The 25,197-nt window shown below is 39.0% G+C and overlaps 1 protein-coding gene across 1 annotated transcript in view; it reads right to left on the reverse strand.

The window, feature by feature from the left end:
• The window catches only part of LOC113226684 (baculoviral IAP repeat-containing protein 6), a 75,864-nt gene that overhangs the window by 38,353 nt on the left and 12,314 nt on the right, over nt 1-25,197 (reverse strand). The window contains exons 7-22 of the mRNA XM_026459406.1: nt 22,460-25,166; nt 21,741-22,004; nt 20,929-21,110; nt 19,917-20,110; nt 19,094-19,228; nt 17,622-17,762; nt 16,101-16,259; nt 11,213-11,361; nt 9,787-10,135; nt 9,037-9,233; nt 8,392-8,595; nt 5,382-5,565; nt 3,979-4,182; nt 3,547-3,675; nt 1,614-1,827; nt 1,119-1,275 (exon numbers count right to left, since the gene is read on the reverse strand). Of these exons, the coding sequence (XP_026315191.1) occupies nt 1,119-1,275; nt 1,614-1,827; nt 3,547-3,675; nt 3,979-4,182; nt 5,382-5,565; nt 8,392-8,595; nt 9,037-9,233; nt 9,787-10,135; nt 11,213-11,361; nt 16,101-16,259; nt 17,622-17,762; nt 19,094-19,228; nt 19,917-20,110; nt 20,929-21,110; nt 21,741-22,004; nt 22,460-25,166 (5,569 nt within the window). The remainder of the gene's footprint in view (nt 1-1,118; nt 1,276-1,613; nt 1,828-3,546; nt 3,676-3,978; nt 4,183-5,381; nt 5,566-8,391; nt 8,596-9,036; nt 9,234-9,786; nt 10,136-11,212; nt 11,362-16,100; nt 16,260-17,621; nt 17,763-19,093; nt 19,229-19,916; nt 20,111-20,928; nt 21,111-21,740; nt 22,005-22,459; nt 25,167-25,197) is intronic.

Here is a 25,197-nt window from a genome sequence, read left to right on the forward strand (position 1 = left end):
CCATCAGATGGGGCGCGGATGTCCTTAAAAAAGCCAGGATTAAAGTACCAAGAACAAAAAGGCATAAAGACACTGATGCGAGCGGAAGAGACGATGGAGGTTTGTCAGGAGCGTAGCGAATGGAGCATGACTCAAATAGTCGCTGTTTGAACTGCCTACCATTGACATATATCTAAATAGACACCGCAAGTGTACCTACTTCGCGTGCCCAACGTAAGCTATAAATGCTGTTACCGCTGCTACGCTTCAGAACGCGTCCGGCCGTTAATGTAGTTCATTAAGGCTAAGTCATTACAATATAAACTTTAATATAGTATTTTGTCATGTACATAGTTGAGTTAAAAGCATAATATAATGCAATGGTAGTGGTTGCTTCCAGATTGAAAAGTTGACGAACATAATTTCTAAGTTGCACGTTATTTTTTTATGTACATTTGTTAATGTTTAGTGGCAATATCTGTTCTAGTTCTAGTTTATTTTGTTGACGAGGTAAATAAAATAGTATTATGACATTTTGTTAGCATTTTAACTTGGTTACCAATATCCGACCCGGATCGAAGGACCATCGATTCGGCCTTACATGATGGTCTTTCGATCCGGCTCAAAGGACCAAATGTAAGGGCAGAATCGCGTAACCGTTACCACGAGATTGTTCTAGGAGTAATCAGTGGAATCATAAAATATTTGTTAAAAATGTACATACTATTAATGTATAAATATGTTAAATGTTATTGATATTTAATGTTAACACGTTGATAAGTAACTTAAAATGCGAACAAAATGTCATAATACTATTTTACCTCGTCAACAAAATAAACTAGGAGAACATCTTACTACAGCAAAATTAAAACTAGAACTATAACATCTTACTGCAGCAAAATAAAACTAGATCTATAACACGTCAATGCAGAAATCAAGGTACAATAATAGTATGTAATCATACAATATCGCTTGCTAACGGTGACGGTAACTTCACAACCTTGGAAAATGCAAAATCCCCAACCCGCATAAACCCAGTGTGGCGGACGGTAACCTAAACCATCTCCTTGGAGGAGACCCATGCTCAGCAGTGGGATGTAGAATGAGAATATTGAGTGAAGTAAAACATCCGCATCTACCTAGAAGTGTTAGTCGCAACTGGTTTGGACCGCGCCTGATCCTTCTTAGCGGCAGTAAGCACGTACTGGACTTCTGACTCTGAGTCGTCCGACTCGGCGACTTGCGACAGCTCCTCCATCTTTATCGACTGCGGGATTACGTCTACTGAGTCTGGAACTGAAGTTGAAAAGAAGAAAAATTAAAATCAACTTCATTAGGCCCATGAACTCTGACAAAAATGTTAGTATGACGTTGTAAATGTCTATTCATTTACCGTAACCACTACTAATTTAACTACAGCAACTATTAATAGTTAAAATCGTTCTTACGTCGTTTCATCAGTGACCGTCGTAATTGCAATCTTTTACACAGTAATTTTCAATTGAGAACCCGATTCGCCTTGAATCCACCCCGTAGCAGTTCGAGACCAAGTGGAATGTATAACAGCTTGATTATTATTATGATAACAATGTTGTTCTGCTATGAATAGTAATCCTAACTATAGAAACACTTGCCGAATCTAGGCGCCTTGCCTTGCGGCGGGAACACGTCTCCATCTGGCGCGACGTACACCACCCGACCCGCGCCGGTAGCTGCGCCGGCGCTTGCGCCCGAGCTGGCACCGCTTGACGAGCCGCTTGCCGACCCCGATCCCGTTGCTGTGTCTGTCCAAGACTCGTCGTTCGTTGTTCCGGGTGAGGTTTCGCCGCTTTCGTATTCCACTAAGTCCTGAGAGGATAAACGTGATACAGGCATAGAAGGGGTAGAAATGGCATTCTACAATATTGGAGAATTTTTATAAAATTAGTTTTTTAGACAAACTAGTAATCAAATTAACTAGTTTGTCTATAAAAAAAATTATTTAATTTTTTTTTTCATAACATCAAGTGACGGGACGAACACGTCGTCCGCCTGATGGTAAGCTACACGCCTGTCCATAACAGTTACAGTGTCACTCAGAGCTTTAAATTGCAAATATCTGAGGGGCACTACCACTGCGCCAGTCACCCTGAGACGTAAGTTGACAAGTCCCATGGGCCTTTAATTTCACTAGCACCCTTACCCTTCAAAACCAAAAGACAGCAATGCTGACATTACTGCTTGACGGCAGAAGTAGCTGGCAGTACTACCCTGGACGAACTCTTTCACAAGGTGTTCTACTGCTAGTAATAATATCTATTTCATTAATTGGTTTTTGTGACTGATTGGACTGCATAAGTGTACAAATTATAGCACTTGCGTCAACATAAAAATTACAAAAACTTTGCCGCAACAAGGCGAATCACAGTGGATTATAGACGAATCACACTCTTATAACGCCTTTATAAAACGCGTAATGAATTTGAAATTATGCTAAATACAGGAGACCTTTATAAGAATCATTCTATAGCCTTGGAGATCTTGATTGTAGTTGAAGTTAGTTGAAAATTGTAGTTGTATAAGTTGGGGTGAGTTAAAACACAGCCACGAGCATAGAAAATTTAAGGAGAATTAATTGAAAGATTTGGAACACAAGTTATAATATATGGTAAATTGACTGCGTAATAAAGTCAATTGAATTAAAATGTGTTCGATGCCCCGAAAATAAGCTGCAGGCTTACCCCAAAAAGAACCTTTGTACGTAAACTGTAGTCATCAATAGATACCAATCAATGCAAAATGATCAAATCAAATCGGTATGTTTGCAAGAAACATGACGACCGAAATAACAATAGCAAGGTAAGTACATGTTTCACCAGAAAATAAAAATAGGCATGTAAAAACGGGTCGTCACATGATTCAATTAAATCATGAATATGTAATAATTATTATAATTATATTATAATGTTCACAAATTAGTCTTTTTTAAAGTTGGAGTAAAATGACATTTGTAGGGTTGCCAGTTTTCATAAAATTTTAAACAGTTATGTGTAGTTGTCGATAGTTTTATCGATAGATTGTGAAAGAAGATAACATTATGCTAAAAATGACTGAATTGTGAATATACCGACGTTCTATTGATTACTAATTGCGTTATTGCGTTCTTTATTCTTATTTGGACAGTTGGTCTACTAGCATCGTGATCAATTTTTTATTTACATACATTTTAACAAAAATAACCGGATTTAATTATCCATCTCTTATATATCTCCTCTTTGTATTTTTCATAAACATAGTTCTAAATACAGTGTATGTCTGTATGAACTTACAAAAATTGACAATTGACATGAACTTATGCTCAATAATTGGATGAATTGTGGGTCTAGGATTATTCAAATGGAACAAGACCGTCTATTTATTCCATAAGCGTGACCAATATTCAGTCTATAGTCGATGAAATATTTATCGACTGCAATCACTAAATGCTCGCAAGCGGGGAACACTTTTGCTCAATGAACTGTCATTTTACTCTTTCTTAAAACGACAGACTAAAAATAAATAAAATGTGCTTGAACGTGTACTATTTACCTGTAGTAGAGTTGTAAGTGCGTGCTGAGGCCACGGAGGCAGAGTGACGCAGAGCCGTGCTAGTCCCAATACGCAAGATGGATCTAACAACCCCGCGCCGCCAGACAAGGCGCATAATCGTCCCACGACCTGTAAGTACATGTTTACTTAATGAAGAAAATTTGGTAGAGAAAATTGTCCCGTAGGCTACTCTCACATAACTTACACAAATACATGCAATCGACATATAAACGTATCTTAATAATATAACATATACCTTACTGTATAAAATGTGACATACATAATATACAATACTTATTTACATACGTCACTTACCAAACTATATATTAAAATACAAAATAAAACAGCCAATTCGCACGAAAGCTACAGTTTCGGAGATGCACAAAATTCCTAGCCTCAAATTCTTGGTCATAAACTTCCGCAAGTGATTACCTTGGCGCAAAGCAGCAGCGTATCGCCTCCGCTGCTACTATCCATGGCGAGCATGTGCGCGACGAGTGCCTGCGCGAGCTGCGCGGCGAGCGGCGCGGGCACGACTCGCGGCGCGCGACTCCCTGCCGGCGGATCGTCCTCCGGCTTTCCACCCCCGCGTTTGCCCACCATCGCCATGCGCGCTTTCAGACTAAACCGGGCGCGCTGAACAAATACACACAGAACAATGTGTTTGTTAAGAAATATAAATATTTCCAAGTATAAAAAGTCACTTCACCATATATTTTAGAAACATATATATTTGTACGTAAAACATTCAGAGTTCTACACTAAAGGATCAGACCTTCCTACTCACTATACATAAAGGTACAGATTAATACTCCCCCGTCTCAAAATGCACGCAGATAGCGCATTTGTCATGTCCATTAAAATATGTAACAAATCGCCAGACGAAGTTTTTTTATCATACCTATCTGATAGATATCAGAGCTGAAACAAATTCTTTTGTCTTAATGGTACTATACTGTAGATGAATACTTAAGATTGATGGAATTATAGAATTATGATATTTTAATTAGATTTTATTGTGGAATACAATAAAATCCTGATTACCGATTACATAATACCGTCGGTGTTTTTATAACAAGGGCGTAAGCGACATTTCGAAAAAAAATCGAGAGCACGTTTTAGCTTTTCACGACTGTTTTAAAATGTTTACGTCCTGAAATTAAATTTAAATTGAATTTTAAAACTTAATTGACACCTAAATTGAATTTTAAAACAGAACGTACATATTTTAAAATAGTCGTTAAGATCAAAAATATGGTCCCTGATAAAAATTTCGCAATGTTGCTTTTGCCCAATGATATATTCACGCCTTTGGATTCTTATTGGGATAGGCAGGCCATTTGAATGAATGAATGAATGAATATCGAGTTCTTAGGTTTTCGCGATTGTTACACATAGGAAATGAAACTATTTGTCCGGATTTAAATCGCCTATATTTGTTTTTTCAAACAAACCGACGTTTCGGGCCCTTTACAGGTGCCATGGTCACGGTTGATTGACTCAACCGTGACCATGGGACCATGGGACCTGTTAAGGGCCCGAAACGTCGGTTTGTTTGAAAAAACAAATATACGCGATTTAAATCCGGACAAATAGTTCATTTCCTATGAATGAATGAATATTTATTAATCGTCACTTTGCATGATTCTGTCAAAAACGTTTATTGCTTCACTTCCTACCTTGTTATATTGTTTTTACTTGCACATGTATGTGCAAATGTGGCTGTAGCCAGACTTTTTTAAATTGGTTACCATGTCATTACGCTTTACTTGTTTTAAAGTATGTTATCATGTACCATGGTGAATAAAACCAATACAATTAATAGTAAAACTAACCTGCTGTTCCTCCAAAGCGACCTGTATCCCCCTCCGCGCGGCTTCTAGCTCCTGCATTTGATGTAACAGCTTCTTGTGGAGCTTGCGTCGGTGTAGCTTGCACTCGTTTGTTCGGGGTGAAGCGGTAGAGCCTGCGTCTGAGTTTCCGCCGCTGCCTGGCCGTCCGCCGGTCACCCAATCCCATCTAGAAGTAAATAGAATTTCAATAAAAAAGAAATTAAAAAACATTTCTTTGTAATATTTACAGGAAAGTCATCGCGAGCAAAGCCCGAAATATTCCGCCTGGCATCGTCCAATAATTGTGGTCGTGAGAAACTCCCGCGTTTTCGGAGACCTTGAACAAGCATCAGTCAGTTGTGACAAGTGTTGGGTAATCGACCATAACGCCGTCTTAGAGTGAATACCTATGTGACTTCTATGTAATTTTTCAGGAAGAAGATAAAAATGTGGTGTAGAATGCAGTAAACGCAATAATATTTGTAGTTAGCATTTTAATTAGTTAAATTATACATCTTTCAGGTTTTTTTTATGATACTTAGTGATGGGACGAACAAGTCGTGCGCCTGATGGTAACCGACACGCTTGTCCATAACAGTTGCAGTGCCACTCAGAGCTTGAAATCGCAAAGATTTGAGGTGCTCTGGGCCTATCACCCTGAGATATAAGTTGAATAGTCCCATGTGCCTGTAATTTCACCAGAAGCTTCACCAGCAATTTCACCAGCAGCTTCAAAACTGGAACGCAGTAATGCTCACATTACTGCTTGGCGGCAGAAATAGGTAAGGTGGCAGTAGTTCCCTGGATGAACTCTTTCACAACGAGCTCTGTTGCTACTTTAATATAATATAATTAATATAATTGGATTGCAGGTTTATATTCATTCATGTAGAACAGTTTTGTTAATGTATATTCTGATGTGTAATCTGTTGCTGAACCTTATCCAATAAAATAAAATAAATTGTATCTTGCTCGAATAAAATATATTCGAGCAAGAAGTGTATAAGTTTTTCTTCAATAAAAATCAGTAAAAACGAATTATGTAAAAACGCGTTTGCGAGGTTTTCACTCAAGGCGAATAATATAGAATTTTTCCAAATGTTTTTTAGATCAAAAACCGACCTCAAACGTACGTGGAATTACAATTGTTTGCCAAGTTTTATTGAAATATCCCCTAGTTCGCCACTATACAGGAATTGACATAGGAGATAATAAAAATCGGATCTCACTACTCAAAGTATATTGAGAAAAAAACGCCTTGAATTGGAGAATAGCAAAACCACCCATTAAAATAATTGCTCCTTAAGTAAAATTTAGGCGCTAGTTCTAAAAATGAATGTTCATGATGATTTTGATGATGAATGATTTTGTTCAAAATGAAATGGGACCACTATGGTGCCCTCTTTCCAACAAAAAATAATCATGAAAATCTGTTCACAAATACTGGAGTTATCGCGTAACATACATACAAAAATAAACATACAGTCGAATTGAGAACCTCCTCCTTTTTTTGAAGTCGGTTAAAAAAGAAAATAAAATATATAAGAGAAAAATTGTGAAAAATTCAGAAAAATCAAGGTTTTTTTCTATATTGATATATACCTTCCTGAACTGCTTCCGTGACCAAACGGTTACCATATGCTTACGCTGGACTGCCACACAGAGGTCCCGGGTTCGATTCCCGAGCCGGGAGAAATATTTATATGGCGCTTTAGTCTTCGTTTGTTCGACTGACAGTAAAGCAAGCAAAATTAGACAGTACTGCGATGACATTACAATTTAAATTCAACGTTTTAGCTTTTTCATATTCCTTTACATGTCACTACGTTTAAATAGTTTGACTTGGGACATTTTTTTCGTGGTTTTTGTATTAGAACCGTCGTCTATTTATTTGTAAGTCAATGTGGCCTACATTTATTTCTTTCTCGTGAGTTTGGGTGTAATTTGTGGCTGTCTATGTGAGTGTCCATGGCACCCGCGATGAAGGATTTCCCTAGTGCGGGGCTATGAGTGTGTACGCGTTATTGTCATTATTATTCCCGTGAGCTAGAACAACTAAAGTACCGTCATGCTATGATAGCCGTTTTGAAAAATTTATGAAATGTATAATTTTACGACACAACTCGACATTTATTTTTCGAAATTCGAAATTTTTAAAAGTGAAACCTATTACGATCGTTGCTTAGGAGCGACGACAGTGAATTTTTTATTTATAGTATCAAGTGACGGGACGAACGAGTCGTGCGCCTGATGGTAAGCTACACGCCTGTTCATAAGAGTTGCAGTGCCACTCAGGCTTAAGTTGACAAGTCCCATGTGCCTGTAATTTCTCCAATAATGTAATTTCACAATAGTAGTACGGACGAATATTGATTAAATATTTATGAATTATTGAATGTGGCTTTTTGTAGCACCCTTTTTTCCGTCTCTTTTTGTATAAATTTGTTACTTGTGTGCAAATAAAGTATAGTAAGTACATCGAGTATATAACAAGAAATAGAGACGACGAAATAAGGGCCACCCATCCCTGGCAGCTCATCAGGCAAATGGGCCGTATGTCACTTTTAAATATCAACTCTCGTTTGCGCTGAAATCACAAATTAGAAAAATGAACTAGTACAGCGCCAATAACTGACCAATGTGTTATATAATAATTGACGACACCCGTCAATTGTTTCGAGTTGTCACAGTAATGATTTCGGAGGATAGTCTTCAAACAAATTAAATGACATTTCGTCTCTATTTCCGGTTGTATACTCGATGAATAAGTATATTCATTTTCATTGCAATATTCGGTTCATTGAAATATTAAGTAAATTTCTTTATTTTCGTTTTATTAAAACTTTTTAATTAGCGAGCCCTTGTAATAGTAGTTATAAATCTAAAAACTTATAGATGCGACTCGCATTTGATTATATTTTTGTCGACAATGAATAGAGATTTCACCTCACTAATAACTGTCAAAACGGCCATCATAGCATGACGGTACTTCAGTGGCGAGTCGATCCCTCACCTGGTGTGCTTGTAGTGCGAGGCGGCGACGCTGTCCAGCACCGAGGCGAGCGCGGTGAGCAGCGCGGCGGCCAGCGCGGGCTGCGGCGTGGGCGAGCGCAGCAGTGCCAGCGCACGCGCACTCAGCGCCTGCGCCACGCCCGTCTCCGAGTCGCCGTGCGAGAACAGGCTCTTGCGGCACATGTACATCACCAGCACCAGGCACCTGGTGACCACAACAAAAGTTTGTTTGGCGTTGAGGTGAGCATTGTTTAGCAGTTTTGTGATGACAGTACAATTGAGGCTATCAGTGCAAAAGTGGTGTAACCCATAATTTTTTTTCTACAATATTACTTTAAATTCTATTAAAGTACACAATTGTTTTACGTTTGGATAAAAATATTTAATTATTGTTTTTTTTATTCATGAAAATAGCATATAAATAAAATAAATACACATATAAAAATAAATTAAATACATTCACGACGTAAAAACACAGATGCGTTTATTTCTATAGTTTTCATTCCGTTTTCGGTTTTTTTTATAGCTGTTGACATTTTTACCGAATTATGGGAAATATGGGACCGTTGAATTGTGTGATTTATGCAATCGCATAAAGCGTGATCAAAGTTAAGTTGATAAACTTTGATCATGTGTGCAACTTTACCTGTCCAAAGCCAAAGGCGGTGCGTCGACAGTGGCAAAGGCCTCCGTAAGGGTATCAGCGAGATGCGTCCCCCACCAGGCCTGTGAGCCGCACAGCCGTGCCAGCAGCGTGGCTAGCGCCGCCGCTGAGCGACCGCCCCACTCCCACAGGAGGGGCGACACAGTGGAGCACCACTCCAGGGATATGTCATCGTGTTGCTGGCAAAATAAAATCGAGTTTTAAAATTAGTATATCAAGCTGAATTGAGAACCTTTCATTAGTACTTTAGGAATTTGTTTTGAAGAAACTGTATTTTGTTTTAAAGGGGCAACATTATAACTTTAATAGTATTTTGTATGAATTTCTATTTATTTTATAATTATTATTAGTGTTATTTATATTAATTACGTTCACATTATCCCTTCATTGTAATTTCAATTGCTATTGTATTGACAATGGACGAACAAATCACTACGAAATAGAGGATACATAATTACCATTACCACCATGATGGAATAAACATATTTATTGTTACACTGTACTGTACTCCAAGTACAGGGTCAAGAGCACGTCAAGCTCGACACTTACGATTTAAATCCAACTCTATGCCGCTTATGATAAGAACGGTCCAAAGTACAAAGTGTCAAGCATGACGTGCTCTTGACTGTAGTATAACAGTCTTCATAAAAACAAATACTGTCATAATTAGGACGAAGCAGAATAAAATATCGTATATTTTTAACAAATTATAAACGGTAGGGTATCACTTACCGTGTCACCGACTTGGAAGAAGAAATAAAGAAGCATGTCGACAATATTCTCACTAATCACTCGCAACTTGTCTGTGGACGCACGTTCTAACAGGGCTTCAGATGTCACTTTTCCTTTACCAATCAAATCCAAGATCTGATCGTTCACATCCGAATTGTTCTGGAGCTTTCTCAACACGTTATTACATGTGTGCAATTGTTGTTGCAATTCTATGCACTCCTGGTAGGCCGTGACGACCTTCGGGTCTGTGTCGTTTGAGATATTGAGGTAAGCCATCATGTGAGCGGCGTTACCATTGTATAATTCCAGATAGGGGTTGAGCAAATCCATTAATTTGCCAGTTGCTAAACTGTGAAAATAAGAAACCACAAGCTGTTTTTTACAAATACTCCACATTAAAATGTACTAATAGTTATTTGTCATGCAAGGCTGCAAAGTTGTTATTTGACGCGAGTGCTTGTATTGAAACCCGAGCAAGCGACAGATTTTAAGATTCCTGAGCGTAGCGAGGCTTTCAAGCCACGAGACGCAAAACAACTTTACTGCCGAGCGAAACACACAACTTTTCACCTCACTATAGCGAGGAAAATGGTAGATGGAAAAAAAAACAGTTGAACTATAACAAACCAGTTATCAAAATTAGTTATCGTTGTCAATTCAATGTCAACAATAATAAGAATAAAGTATACCTCCGGATTTATAATTATTTAAATAATGTACGACAAATCGCGTAGTTAAATTTGTCATTGTTTTTTTTTTTCATCAAAGGAAAAGTTAGGTGTACTGTAGACTAGGCTGTACTCTATGAGTAGAATTGCTGGCTGAACATAGGTAATGATTATAGTTTTGTATTTAGAATGTTAAGAAAACAGAAGATCTTGACATATCACATTAAGATTATTGATTTGTAACCCAAAAACATGTAAAGAAGTGAAATAAAGTATATTTTTAAGGATTATTACAGTTTGAATTTATAGAAGTGCCTCTCGCCACGTAATCTGAGCTACCCCCTTATTTCAGTACCATATTCCATCGTCAAGTTTGAATTTCAAAACCCCTTTCCACGCTTTTGCGCGCAGATTTCTAATGAGAAGGAAAGCTTTTCCGAGCCATTGAGGCGAAAATATAATTACATGCCGCAGGCCCGCGCAATTCAGTTTTCAGCACGCAACCGGGATTTTTTTTAGTTTTTTTTCTACGTACACTATGGTCATAGAATGCATATATAGCGCTAAATTTGAATACTATAATTTCATTATAATGTATGTAACTGGGCGTTCTTCGTGATCATACGAAATATACTGTTTGGGTGTGAATCACTGCACATGTTATGCAGATTTTGATTTACACAAGGCTTTAGGTGGTTAACCATATGGCGTCATGTAGCCATTTTTTGACAAAATTTAAATAAGCGCAACAAACTCACCGGAACCGACAAGTCAAGTCCTGATGCAGCGCGTTCAAAGCGCTAATGGAAGCCGGAACATTGCTGATCTCGGCTATTTCCCCGTAGAACCATCCTAGGGGAATCTTGCACTTCATTGCCGACATGCCGTAGCGGCCGATCGTTGTTATCTACACATAAACAAGTATTTTACATTATCTTAAAATCTTTCAGGACTATTCCACATAGCTGGCGTTGAACGAGTTATAAGAGCAACAAATTATGCTTAGAAGAGGTGAAAAATATAGTCGCTTAGCAAACACTCGAGTCATTTCGAGTAATTTTAAAGACAATTGGAAAAAGTGCATATCGTCGGCCATCGAGTATATAACCAGAAATGCAGACGAAATCAGGGCCATACATTCTTGGTCATCAGCGGGGATCGGAATAGGTAGAGTTTTTTTACCTAAACTTCGAGGAACATAGACAGAAAATGGAGACTGCCTTACGACAATATTTTTTAGGTCCTGGACCTGTTCGGGATTCGGCAAATCACTTAAGTACATTAAAAATAGACATAATTGGGGACAAAAAGGTACACTATATTTATCTTAACTTTGCGACACAGTGGGTCGGATCAACAATATTGCCAACATTGGATTTTTACCACCCTAAAAAGATCTTATTGTCCTAATTAAATATTGTCATATCACATTAACTTAACTTAACTGCCTCCGTGGCTGAACGGTTACCATGCCGGACTGCCACGCAGAGGTCCCAGGTTCGATTCCCGGGCCGGGAGAAATGTTTGTATGGCTTACATTTATTTCTCTCGTGAGTTTGGGTGTAATTTGTGGTTGTCTATGTGTGTGTCCATGGCACCCGCGACACAGGGTTTCCCTAGTGCGGGGCTATGTTGAATGTGTGCTATGTTGAATGTGTGCGTTATTTTGCCATAAGTCTAATAGATTAGTAGGAAAAAAATAAAATGTGAATTTTTTGTATGGGACCATACCTTTAGTGCCCCATCGTTACGTAGTTTAAGGCTCAACTCACACTGGCGCAGAGTCGAAGCGTCGCGACGCGTCATGTTTTCCGCCTATTGTATATTCATCACTATTTTCCCATTATTAAGGTATAAATTTGTGTTATGCAAATATGGAAATAGGCGTCGACGCTTGGATGCAGTCGAGCGGCTTCACGCGTCACTTGGGCGCAGTGAGGCGTCAGACGCTGACCACTCTGTGATCCGGGCGCACTAAAGCGAACGTCGTCGCGCGACGACGGAGTAGCATTGTAGTAGAAAAACAGGACGCGACGCGACGCTTTGACACTGCGCCAGTGTGAGCTGAGCCTTAGTCGATCCAGTTTTGGAATCACTACAGTAATTATCTGAAGTAATAACAAAACATCCGTATGAATTCGAAACAGAAGTTTTAATTTACTACTGAAACAAATAAACACGAAAACCAACCAATTTACTTTTATTTTCCTATATGTGAAGCAAGAGACTTTAATTTAAAACAGTTTTAATTCCGAACCCAAAAACTAATTATTTATTATCAATGTATTCAAAGTATAATAATAATTCGTGATTTTTAAAATTCCGGGATGAAAACATTGTGATGATCATTCCGGTATTTCAGAGTGCGGTATTATCCACTCTACGTGTACTCCTTCTTTGAAGTTTAGGTAAATATACTCAATCTATTCCGATATTACTATCTACTATTGTTTATATGTCGCGCCGTTTTTTATTTTAAAGAAGGCTGGCAAAATGTGTTAAGCATCCAGAAGTTTTCTGATTATGACATGAAAATCGAGTCAGAAAGTTAAAACCTAAAATGCCTAAAACACGAAGAGTCGTTGCGATAGTTTTAGGATTTTGCAGGAATGTCCATAAAACAGAATGTTAGTAATACAAATCTTATTAACTCTAGTAGTTTCCAGTTTGGCGGGAGATAGTCTATTGTAAATATATACTTTTAGAAAAAAATTAATAATTTTTCTTAAATATTCTGAAAAATTGGTGTTGCAACAACTCGTCGCAAAGTTAAGATAAATATAGTCTAACCTACCTATCCCAAATAACGTCAATTTTTAATGTACTCGAGTGATTTCCCGAATCTCGAAAACATCCAAGAACTAAAAAATATTCTCGTAAGGCAGTCTCCATTTTCTGTCTACGTTCCTCGAAAAAACCCTACCTATTCCGATCACTGCCAATTAATGTATTGAACCATTAAGCGTATTTATGAGCAATTTTTGCCTATTTTCTGATGCGTATAAGTAGTGAATAGGTATTTAGGTTTGGGCGCGCGTTTAGTGTGCATATGTATAGAAGATAGGTCTAATAATACGTCTGTAGTGATTCCAAGACTGGATCACCTAAGTCTTTGCACTAAAGTTATGGTCCCATAAATAAAATACACATACATATATTTTTTTTCCTACTAAACTATACGATTTATGGCAAAATATGATATGACAATTATTAATTAGGACAATAAGATCTCTCGATTGGCATTTTTTTAAAGAGGTGTCGTAAAAAAGTCCAATGTCCGCAATATCGCAGATCTGATCGACTGTACGTAGCAAAGTTAAGATAAATATAATATAATATACGTCAATTTTTAATATTCTTAAGTTATTTCCCAAGTCCCGAAAAGGTCTGGACCTAAAAAAATATTGTAAGGCAGTCTCCATTTTCTATGTTCTTCGAAAAAACTCTACCTATTCCGATCCCTGCTCATCAGAGACACATCACATATAAATATCAACTCTCGTTTGCACTGAAATATAGACAGCCGCCAACAACTGACCTGTGTATACGTCTCCGTATATTCCAAAAATATTCTGTATTTAAAAAAAAAAAGAAAGAAAGAAAGAAGTTTATTCACTGAATTGAAACACTACACACACATATATCTAAAATTACGACTACAAAGAAAACAACAAGTGACTTATTAATGTGCGTAGTGGCTCAAACGAGGAAAAGGATACGACTCAGCAATATGTCTATCTCGGTCGAAACAGACGCTGATTTTCAGTCGTTCCTGTATCGGCGTCGACTGAATCCCGAGGAAATGGTACATGTATATCCTTCCTTTTTAATTTTATTGTAATAAAGATAATATCTCTACTTGACACCCGTCAATTGTTTCGAATTCGGACTGGCCAATCGGAGCGCAGTTGTCACAGTAATGATATGGCAGAATAGTTTTCAAACAAATTAAATGACATTTCGTCTCTATTTCCGGTCATATACACGATGTCGTCGGCTAATTTTAAAACCTCGTAGTCTCCGTTTGGGCGAAATACCTTTTTTACTCTTCAAGGATAATACGGGCAATTTTAATTGCCTAATTCTTCGTCATCTCACCTTTTTAGCACCCTTTTCACTGGTTCCTCGCCACCTAATTTTGAAATTTTGAATGGTTCTTAAATTCCTTTTCTTCTTCGTCACTCTTAGTTTCCTTCTTTCCGTCGCCACTCTCTACTAAATATCCGAAGCGAGCACGCGTGCTCGACTTCGCATGAAATTCTGACCAGCCAAATCATGTAACCTAACTGCTTGTAAAGCATAACATTTGTAGTACTATTGAAAATCATGTAACCGGACTGCTTATAAAGTATATTTTGTAGAAAATACAGGACCTCTTGGGTTAAGATCCTTTTTACCATAACCTGTATTTCAATCCAAGTGGTGAGTGTTTTATACTATTGTATCTGTTATATATCATTATGTTTTGTTACAGCCTTTACTTTAACAGTCCTTTTCCCTTCCTGTAGTTCTCTTTCTTTATTTCTACAATAAAATTTAGGTCGATCGAGCGTTGTATTTAATTACGCAAAGCCCGCATGACAAGAATCTACAGGAAAAAGTGTCAAGCAAATCCCTTTTTTAGTTATAAAAAAGAAAGGAATAATCATGGATTGTCGTATTTTTTTATTTCTAGTCATTTTGTTTTTTGTGCCTATACAAAAGTGCAGATTATGAGGTTTACGAATTTAGCCGACAATATATTTTTTGTAAAAAAAATATTATACGATTGTTAGTTATAAAGTGCTCTATTTATGAATAATAAATAATTATTGTACGTAGAAAAAACTATTTGAGGAAATTGTGCATAACGGGCCATACAAAGTTGACTTGTCTTTTGGGTATCTTTGAACCCAAGATCAAAAGTTTTTTCAAATAGTTGTTTTTCTTTTCAAGTTCGTCATTTTAGTTAAATTATTCTAAATTTGGGTATGGAAGGACACTCATTAATCAACAGAAGCTATTTCAACAACTATATCGACATTGGAAAGGTAAAATGTCTAAAGAGCGTTTAGATAATATTACAGGAGAGCGATTTCATTTATGGTTTTAAAAATGATTTACAAAGTAAATCAAGTTTGTTAACATATTGTTATTGTTGTATAAATCTGTTGCCTCCTTCAAATCATGATTTAAGAAATTTTTATTAATTAACTCAGTTGTCTAACAGCACTGGCTGTGCTGTGTCTTCTTGCCATTTTTCTACTGACATTAATGCCCCAACAACAAATACATAAGAACACAATACACGCAGCCCGTTTTGGTTTTATTACATCCCAACTACTCTACACGTACACCCATTTTTACTGTATGTATTATTACTTTTGTGATTTTGATTCACGCTTAGGTCGATTGTATTTTGTTTAATTTATCTGCTTGGCCGAACCGACATCATCCTTGTTATTTATTCGGCTTCACTGAAAACCAGCGTCTTGTTACAAAAAGCTGAGTGGAGACCATTTTGGTAACTTTTAAATGTAATTTTTTTGTGTTGTGTCTTATCCTAAGGTTATTTCATTTCATTCCGTAATATATATTTTGTCATAAGGATACCAAATAAACTACTTTTCTTTCTTTCTATTGGTCTTCGATAGAAGAGTATCTCACCTTCATATACCGGCAGAGAGGCGCAGGCTGAATGTCAGTAAGGACGAGGTGTTTAGTAGCGATGTCCGTAGCGAACGCTAGCTTGGTGCAATCGGTCTCTTCACTCGTCACCCATATGTCGATGCACAGGGTCACTAGATCCGAACATGACGGGATTATCTGTGAAACAAAATGTATGGTTCCATTTCTGTTGTTTTGGGAATTCTAATATCTATTGGACATTTTGCTCAATAGAGGAGCTGCAGCAGATTAACTCAATGTTTCTACTCATTCTGCTTGTTTCGTGCTTTACTCTTAGGGCGCCTTCATATTAGAGGCTTATAAAAGCGCTACAGTAGCACCACTGTGGCGCCGCGCCATAGACGTGTCACCCGCGCGCTATTTTTGCAGTCACAATAAGGGTGAATTCAGACGAACGTAATTTTGTGAGTTGCGAGTTGTGTTATTTGAGTTGCGTCATTTACGCTGCATTCGGTTACATATAAACCCGGGTACTCATTAGCGAGCTGTAACTGTAATGTAACAGATACAGTAACGAGGTTCTAGTGTGTACGCTTGAAACAGCAAACCGGACGCGTTCCGCTCGCGGCAAGCTCGCGAACCACATACACACAATGATTTTTGGTTATATAACATGAAACAATTGTTCCACTCGACGACGCAAAATGAGTATCTGCCGACTCACACCCGTAATTCCAACTGAATTTCCGTCGCACCGTGCAATGTGCTGGTGGAGGTGGAGAAGGGTCGAGAGAGGTGGAGAAGGGTCGAGAGAGGTGGAGAAGGGTCGAGAGAGGTGGAGAATGGTCGAGGGAGGTGGAGAAGGGGCGAGAGAAGTGGTCAGTTTCAGGTATTGGATGCGCGTGAGTAGAAACGTTTCTTGCTCCATTACACTATATGACGCAAACACCCCGTACAAACGCACAAAAGCAACTGAAAAAAATAGGTTCGTCTGGCACCCTAACCGAATTTCAGACGAACGTAAACTACGCGACTCAAAAAACGCGACTCACAACTCACAAAATTACGCTCGTTGGCCCACCCTAAGTGAATCAAAAATTAATAAAGCATTAATTTGAAGCGCCCTTATACAATTTATTCATAATTCTATTTAATTTTTTATATTATTATTGTTTGTTTTACGGTTTTTTTAACAAATTTTAAAATTCACGCCAAATATCGGGGAAAATCCCATTTTGCAAGATGACACCTGCAAATGATAACTAGAAAAAAGTGCTCCCCGCCGCGTCCAATTTTACCGACGAATGCAATGTCTTTCATTCCTGTATGTAAATTCATCACAAATAGAAAAAATGTTTACTACTATGCTATTACTATTAGTGTTTTATATTACTTTATTACCTCTAATATTTCGACTGAAGGACATGAATTCAAGGTCGTGAAATAAATTTTTAAGAACTAAAAAGAAATTAAAATAATACGTGTACCATTGTGAGATATTTTGATATCAATACCAGATAAATTATTAAAGGTTTATTTGCAAAGAAAGAATAAACTTACCAAATCCGTAAGTCGAATGGTGTGCCCGAAGTCGAGCACGATGTAGCGACGCGCGCCAGAGTGCATACGTTCCACGACGAGCGTGTGCTGGGGCGGCCGCGACACTAGCGCCGCCCACGGAATGCCGCATTGCTCTTGCTCCTAACAAATAATCAATTCCTATAACTAACTGACATTTTTAAAATAATCTAGCTTTTTCAAGTTGTCTCCATCCATTATATTTCAAATAAATATTGTTAATAAAAAATGTGTAAGATATGTTTATTTACAAAGAGCAACCCCTAGACTTTCTTACTCATTCTTCCCATCAAGCAATCTCAGGGTCGTATTCCAGAACTCTACTTAATGCTTAAGTCAGGACTTGAGTATTGCAGTGAGCACTGAAAATCATACTCAAGTCAGGCAAGCCATTAGGGTCGTATTTCCAGTGCTTGGAATCATATTCAAGTCTGCTCAAATCCTGACTTGAGCATTGAGTAGAGTTCTGGCATACGACCCTCAATCTGTCTTATGAATGAGTAGAAGAGTTTAACCAATGTGACGATTTCAAGTATAATTTGGCTTACCTATTCTACCAGTACATTTTATAAAAATGTAGTTTTGAATTACATTTATCGTACCTAGCTCAAATCGGGGGCATAACAAACCGGGGGCAAACGACCGGACCCGAAATAAAGATCATTTTACTTTAATCATCATCAACTCATTATGCGTCCCACTTCTGGGCTTGATCTCCCCTAAGAACCTCTTCTTAGGGGAGATTTGTGCCCAGGGTTTAGGTAAAAAATTAGGTATTGTGACAGCAAATACGCAGATAGTAAATATTTTAATTGTCACACGTGCTGCCCTAACACGGTTGTATGAGATGACGCGAGACGCGAGCGCATATGCCATAGTTTGCACAAGGCCTATTGCATCCGTGACCGAACGTAGAGGTCCCGGGTTCGATTAGCGGCCCGGGAGAAATATTCCTCCTCCCCCTCCTTCTAAACATAGGTCTAATATCTAGTTTGGAAGCTCATATATAATTGTAAATTATATTGTACGTCTTTCAAGTATTTGTAACATTTTGTGTAACCTGCATATGTGATGTACGAAATAAAAATATTATTATATTATTATTTGTATGGCCTACATTTATTTCTCTCATGAGTTTGGATGTAATTTGAGGTTGTTTACGTGTGTATCCATGGCACCCGCGACACAGGGTTTCCCTAGTTTGGGGGTATGAGTGTAAGGGTTATTTATTTATTTATAGTACAATGGTACTTATTACCATTGTTACTTCTCAGGTCTGCCGCACTGTTTATAATAGAATATTGCTTATTCACTAACATAGAAAGTTTGTTCTGTTACCGTGAAAATTACGTTGCTTACGGCGCAACATCCGCCTAAACTATGCGTGTGGTTGAATTTTATTAAAATATATGTAAAGGGATATAAAAGTCATCATTATAAACTATCCTTCATACCTTGAAGAACTTTTCATCGGTGAAGTCAAGTTTATCATGTGGATCGCACTCCATGGGCGAGCTTTCGACGTCTTCCAGCGAGTCTGGGTCCTGAGAAGATTGCTTTGCTTGCCCCTCTTTTACAACGTGCCATAACTGCGAACGACGACGTTGCATAAGTAGAATTTAAAACGAGTAACAATACAAACTTTTAGTGTTATTGAAACTAAAATACTAGTCAAAAAATACCTTTTTCATGATTCCAAGCAACGGGACGAACGAGTCCTGAGACATAAGTTGCCAAGTCCCATGTGCCTGTAATTTCACCAGCACCCTTTCCCTTCAAAACCTACTACTAAAAGAACGGCGCGACGCATACCGGAAATGTCTGAATTCTACGTAAGAGTGTGAGGTCACTTTCTGTGACCCAATCTCGAATTAAATTTCTTAAATTGCAACGTGAGCGCACCGCAAAATTATGCAAACGTGTGCGTCTGTACACGGCGCGCGCGCACACGCGTCTGTACACGGCGCGCGCGCACACAAATAAACCGCGCTACTACGTTTGTATGAAGTTACCTTACTTGTCTCATACTATGCTATGAACCTCCAGCCGCTGCTGTTCTTACATACCCCTTTCACTTCCTTTGCTCGCATCTTTCCTGCACGTCCGTTTAATCTTGGTACTTTAAACCAGGATTTTTATTTTCAGGTTTGCACAATATATATTGCACACACAAATATTTGTGTCGTTATGAAATACTTTTTTATCAAACCATCGAAGTATTTGCAATTTATTGCGTCCTACAAATAAAATTTGCTGCACTCTGATTGCTATTCTCACCTGATTGGGATCTCCAGGCAGCGAACTCACAACCGCAGGATGATGCCGCGCACCGCTGGACTCCAACTTGGTGCCATCAGACGCAACGTGACAAGTAACGTGAAGAGGCATCGCCTCACTCAAGCCCGCACCGAATATGGAGACACCGTTATTTTGCGCCCACCATGCCGTGTTTGACGCTTTGCTTTTTGTATCTGGAAGAACCGGTTTTATTTACAATCAGTGATTCGTTTAACAGGATATATTAATAAGTCAATAAGCTGTGGTAAATTCAAAAGAGTGTTATTGTGGTGAGATTTTGTTTCAGAGGTCTTTTTTTATTAAATTGAAAATAAGATAAACTATATACTGAATTTTTTAGTATTAGACAAAAATAAATTTTGAGTTTTGAAGTTCGTTCAGTTGCCATTTTGTTTAGTCATGTACATACAACATGCAGCAAAGCAATTTAATTAATACCGTGAAAGGAAATTCTTAAGCTCGTTCACTCAAATAAATATATCTTTTACTCATAGTATTCACAAAAGATTAAATGAAAACTTTCTATCTTTACATGCTTAATGTATTTCAAAAACTATATAAAACTTAAAGAAACAGAGGTTACGAACTCATGTTCATAACTAGTGTTCGTACTAAATTTATTATGAAATACAAGTCAACAATTCTCACAGCGTTGTTGAAATTTTATGGATTAAAAAAAGGTTTATGATCACTGCTTCTTTGTTTAGGTTCTTCTAATTCTAAACAAAAAACGAAGTGTAGAAGTATACGCATTTCGTTTGTATACTAGTCTAGAAAATCAATAGCAATTTCATATATAGGCTTAATACGCAGACCAAATATTGTAATTTTTCACAACACTATTCTATAGTCAGGTCGGGTTATTGACCTAAACATTACATTGATCGTCTCAGGGACATTACTTATTATTTTTAAGGATTCTCTTCGTGACATTCCAATTGAAATGAATTCCTATGCTATCACTGAAAATGGATACCTAAGCAACACTTACCAAGATCAGGCGGTAAGTTGAGCAAGTCCTTCAACTGATACTCTTGCTTAGCTACAGGAGGCGTGCTGGTGTCGCCGGTTAGTACACTGGCATATGTCACAGGTGTAGATGTCCCGCGGCCCAGTTCAGGCACTTCTGCCGCGAAAATCGTGCGCTCTAGTGGCAGACCGTATAGACCGAACCTGGAGGTATGAATGATAGTCAAAATATATTTCTTTAAAGCAGTTGATAACAGGTAAAACTAGTCAAATTCACAAAAAATAAATTAAGTAGATCGATTCGGCTTGTAATTCCAAAGCTGATTCTTTTTTTCTTAATATCTCTCGACAATCTCTATATCTATAATTATTTAAATTAAAACAATGTACTCTATTCTTGGTTTGTTTAAATTTCCTTGCGAAAAGTGTAAGAACATTCAACTTTTGATAACGTTAACTCCTTAACAATATATCAAGCAAGTTAACAAAAATATAACTAAAATAAGGAGCTACAACTTACACTACCAAGTCGATTGACCGCGTCCGGTCTGCAGCGAGTACAGAGGGCAAATGATAGAAATCTAAAGACAGCCGAAACACGAAGATTGCAGAAAGATATTAAGAACTGTATGGTATATTATATTTATAATAGCTATTTATTTGCCCGTGCATTTCAACACTGCACCCATTGTAAAAGTTTTGTAAATGATTCTTAAAAAGTTGGGACTACCACATTGGAGTACAGGAAACCAAAATTACCATGGAATTCACAAGTAGACATCCGAAAGTCTTTTTTAAATAAATTGATACAATATTTTTTACATAAATTCATACCTAGCTCTCAACAAATGATGGTAAACATCAGCTCTCTCCCTGAGACATTTTGCAGTCCTCTCCAGCAAAGTCAGACATCTAGATACAAGGTCAGCAGCCGTAGTTCGTCCCAGACCCTGAGCAGCGTGCTGGGCTAGTGCGACCAGCCATCTTAGAGCTCCCGGGGAATCGCAGGCACCGAGATATGGTATGCACGCGCTTACACTAGTTATGAGAGTCTGGTCGAATGTTGATTTCCATGGCCGAGGCAAACTTCTTGAACCACTGTAAAAGATGGTTGGAGTTGAATTTGCAAATTAGGAAATATGTAAGATATTTCAGTTATTGTAAACCAAGTGATGCTATAAGACCGAGCTGTAGATGAAGACTAATCGTAATGAGTAACGCAAATGTAGCACACGACTTGTAGCAATTCATTTGTGGGGAAAACAGCGCATATTTTTGTGTTTTTAACAATATACAATTTTGAAAGTTACAAATTTACTTGTATCTAAATATCAGCGGCGAGAAACTATCTTTTGTAAATTGCGCTTCACCCAATACTCCAAGACTTATATTCAATTCAACGATCTTTTAGTTGTACTTTGACGAGAATGGCGGACTTTTGTCATTACCACAATTTGGGTAGGCGAATTTTGCGTTCCGAAACAACTTTGGTATGTAAAGTACTATTCACTTAAGCAATTTTATTAAAAAAGAACATGGAATCGACTACTCACCCGCTAGTGGTTAAGATGATTTTGATGCATTTCTTAGCTATGCTTCTATTCGCGCAGAGCACGCAATTCTTTATTAACTCATCTGTATGTTTTTCTATTGTTTTCACACACTCCACTTGCTGACTTTCGGCTGGTGACAACGCGTCTTTGTCCTTCCCCTTGTCAGTCTTAGCAAGACGCATTCTTTGCAACCGTATTGAAATTACCCATAAGAGCAAGTCCAAAGCTAGCATTCGTTTCTCAATATCCCCTTTGTTTACAGCAATTTCGCAGAGAGTGTTCAAGAAGCTATTAGATTCGAGCATAGCTATTCGCTGCTGCCGTTCCATTGGTACTTCTGTGTGAGGACTGGCGCGCACGGTAAGAGAGATTTGGTGCAACCAATCGCAGCCTATAAATCCAGATTTCTTCGAGTTGCTCTCGCCAGATTTAATCGGTCCTTTAGACATATCTTTAGCCGGATCGAATAAGGTCTTTATGTGAATGAGAAAGGTTCGCCCTCTGGCACGGTACAGTCTCGGGCTAGTCAGAATCAAAGTGCCAGCCTGCTGAGTCAAATCCAAACCGGAGGACAACAACAACGGGCCCGCCAGAATTTCAGCATTATGCGCTTGCAAATACTCCTCGCTGCTGACGGGGTTCTCCAGGCACACCAAGTCCTGGTCGATTACCCACGGGAAATGCATCGGGGACTCCGACAGGAGGCCGAACGAGGCGTCTTTCTTGTAGCCGATGCCGTGCAAATTCTGTTTCAATAACGTCACCTGTATTATAGGCAGGTTGGCAGTGCACGCCGTGTGCAGAGTGAAGCCGAACTCTATGTGGGCCAAGGAAACGCTGTAGGGCAGAGTGAGCTCCAGGACGTGCTCGTCCCAGGTGGAGGAGGTGTTCTGCAGGCGCCACGTGCGGTTGTTCTGGTGCTCGGAGCGCGAGCGCTGCGCCGGCGACAGCTCGCACCAGAAGCCCGGCACCACGGCGCTGTACGGCACCGTGGTGTTCGTGCCGTACGACCCGGTCAGCGAGATCAGAGTTTCCAGATCCGCCTTGTCCAGTTCCGTCTTGTTGGCCAGTATGACGGGCGCGGTGGCGGGCCCCGCCTCCTCCCGCGGCGGCCTCTGCAGCATATCGAAGTCCAAATTCGCGAATTCGTCTTCATCTATGTCTCCGGTCGAGTCTTTCTCGCCGTTGTTCAGGGCGTAAAAATATATCATCCCATGTTTGGTGGAAACGCTGAGACGTTCCACCGAGGCGCAGTATACGACTGATGTGAATTGCCCTTTGGGCACTTTCTTTTCTGATAACACTTTGAAATCGGGCAGCGAATACATTCGCAAGCTGCCGTCGACGCCTACGGCCGCGAACGAGCACTGATCCACAGGTAGTAAACACAAGTCCACCGGACTCTCACCGTACGGCAACTCTTTAACTGACACGGGATTGTCTTCGAGAGTGAATATGGATGTTTTATTGTTAATCTTGAAGAGCAGAAAGTATGCCTTGGTATCAGATCTGTCAGTTTTGTCTGTTGATTCAGCTACTTCGTCTACGTCCATCTTAACGTCACCGTCTCCATCAGTGTCCTCTTCAACTCTCACTTTCTCAGGTTCAATGCTGGACACAACTACTAACAAATGTTCCTTGTCTTCAGTGGGCATTAAATGTGTGACTTTAGAGTCCTCTCTAAGATTGAGCTTAGCTGGAAGACTTAGGCACTGAATTGCAATCCCTTGTGACACAACCTCTTCCTGTGGAGGATCGCTATCGAAACCGTCATTGTTGCTATTGCTAACAGCTGTGGTAGTTCCCACTTTGCTTCCGCCAAATGTTGTGACTTTCACCTTCTCTGTGCCGTCCCCACCTTCATACCACTTTAGATCTGAGATTTCTAAGGGCCCATTCATGTTGAGGTAATGTGTTATAGGATCCGCCGGCTGCAATACTGCATCGGTTTGGTCTGCGAGCTTCGTACCAACAGATTCTAAGTTACCGCTCTTCCAACTTTTCAACTGTGAGATCTGTCCGACGAAATCCAACATACTGCCCTGTCCAGACTCAGGTAAATCCGGTAACAGAGCTGTTGAAGGAGGAGGAGGTAAGACTTTGAAGTGTTTTGTGAAAATTATCTTCTTGGGTTCCCAAACCTTGCAATCCTCTTTGCTGGATGATGCGTTTAGGTTGATTACGTTACTAATATGTTCATCTATTAAACTGCTTGTGCACTGGGGAAGCTCTGTGTCTTCGTCTGAATACTGGAAGTAAATTTCGTCGTAAATGTTCGCGTCATCTGTTCGTGCGACCGTGCAAACTTTCTTGCTACCGCCTGGTTTGGAATTACCGCTGCTATTTGAAGTGTGCACTACTGTCGTGATGGAACCCGCTAAAGAGCTGTGTATGTCATATGTTAAGAGGAAGAGCATTTTATTCGTGGGACTTTGGTTGCTTTTAGCTTCGTTCTGATCGTTCATAGCTTGCACGCTTTCTTGTGATTTGTCCGACTCGAAGAGTGCCTTGCTGGAGTCTTCCTTGATGGGCTGGTCTGTGGGGGCGTTGGTCCGCGTGATGGTAACGGCACAGATGAGTGATGGTTTGGACTTGCTCCCGCTGGTCTCTTTCTCAACATTTTCAGAGTTTTGTGCTTGTGGGAAGGTCTCCTGTCGTGTCGTCATGCCCACGAAAGCCATCGCTGTGAGCTCTACACCGTATGTTGCTGTAAAAATAGGTAAAATTAATCACTATAA

Source organism: Hyposmocoma kahamanoa, unplaced genomic scaffold (assembly GCF_003589595.1).
Source record: "Hyposmocoma kahamanoa isolate Upper Pololo Valley unplaced genomic scaffold, ASM358959v1 192, whole genome shotgun sequence".
Lineage (NCBI taxonomy): Eukaryota > Metazoa > Arthropoda > Insecta > Lepidoptera > Cosmopterigidae > Hyposmocoma > Hyposmocoma kahamanoa.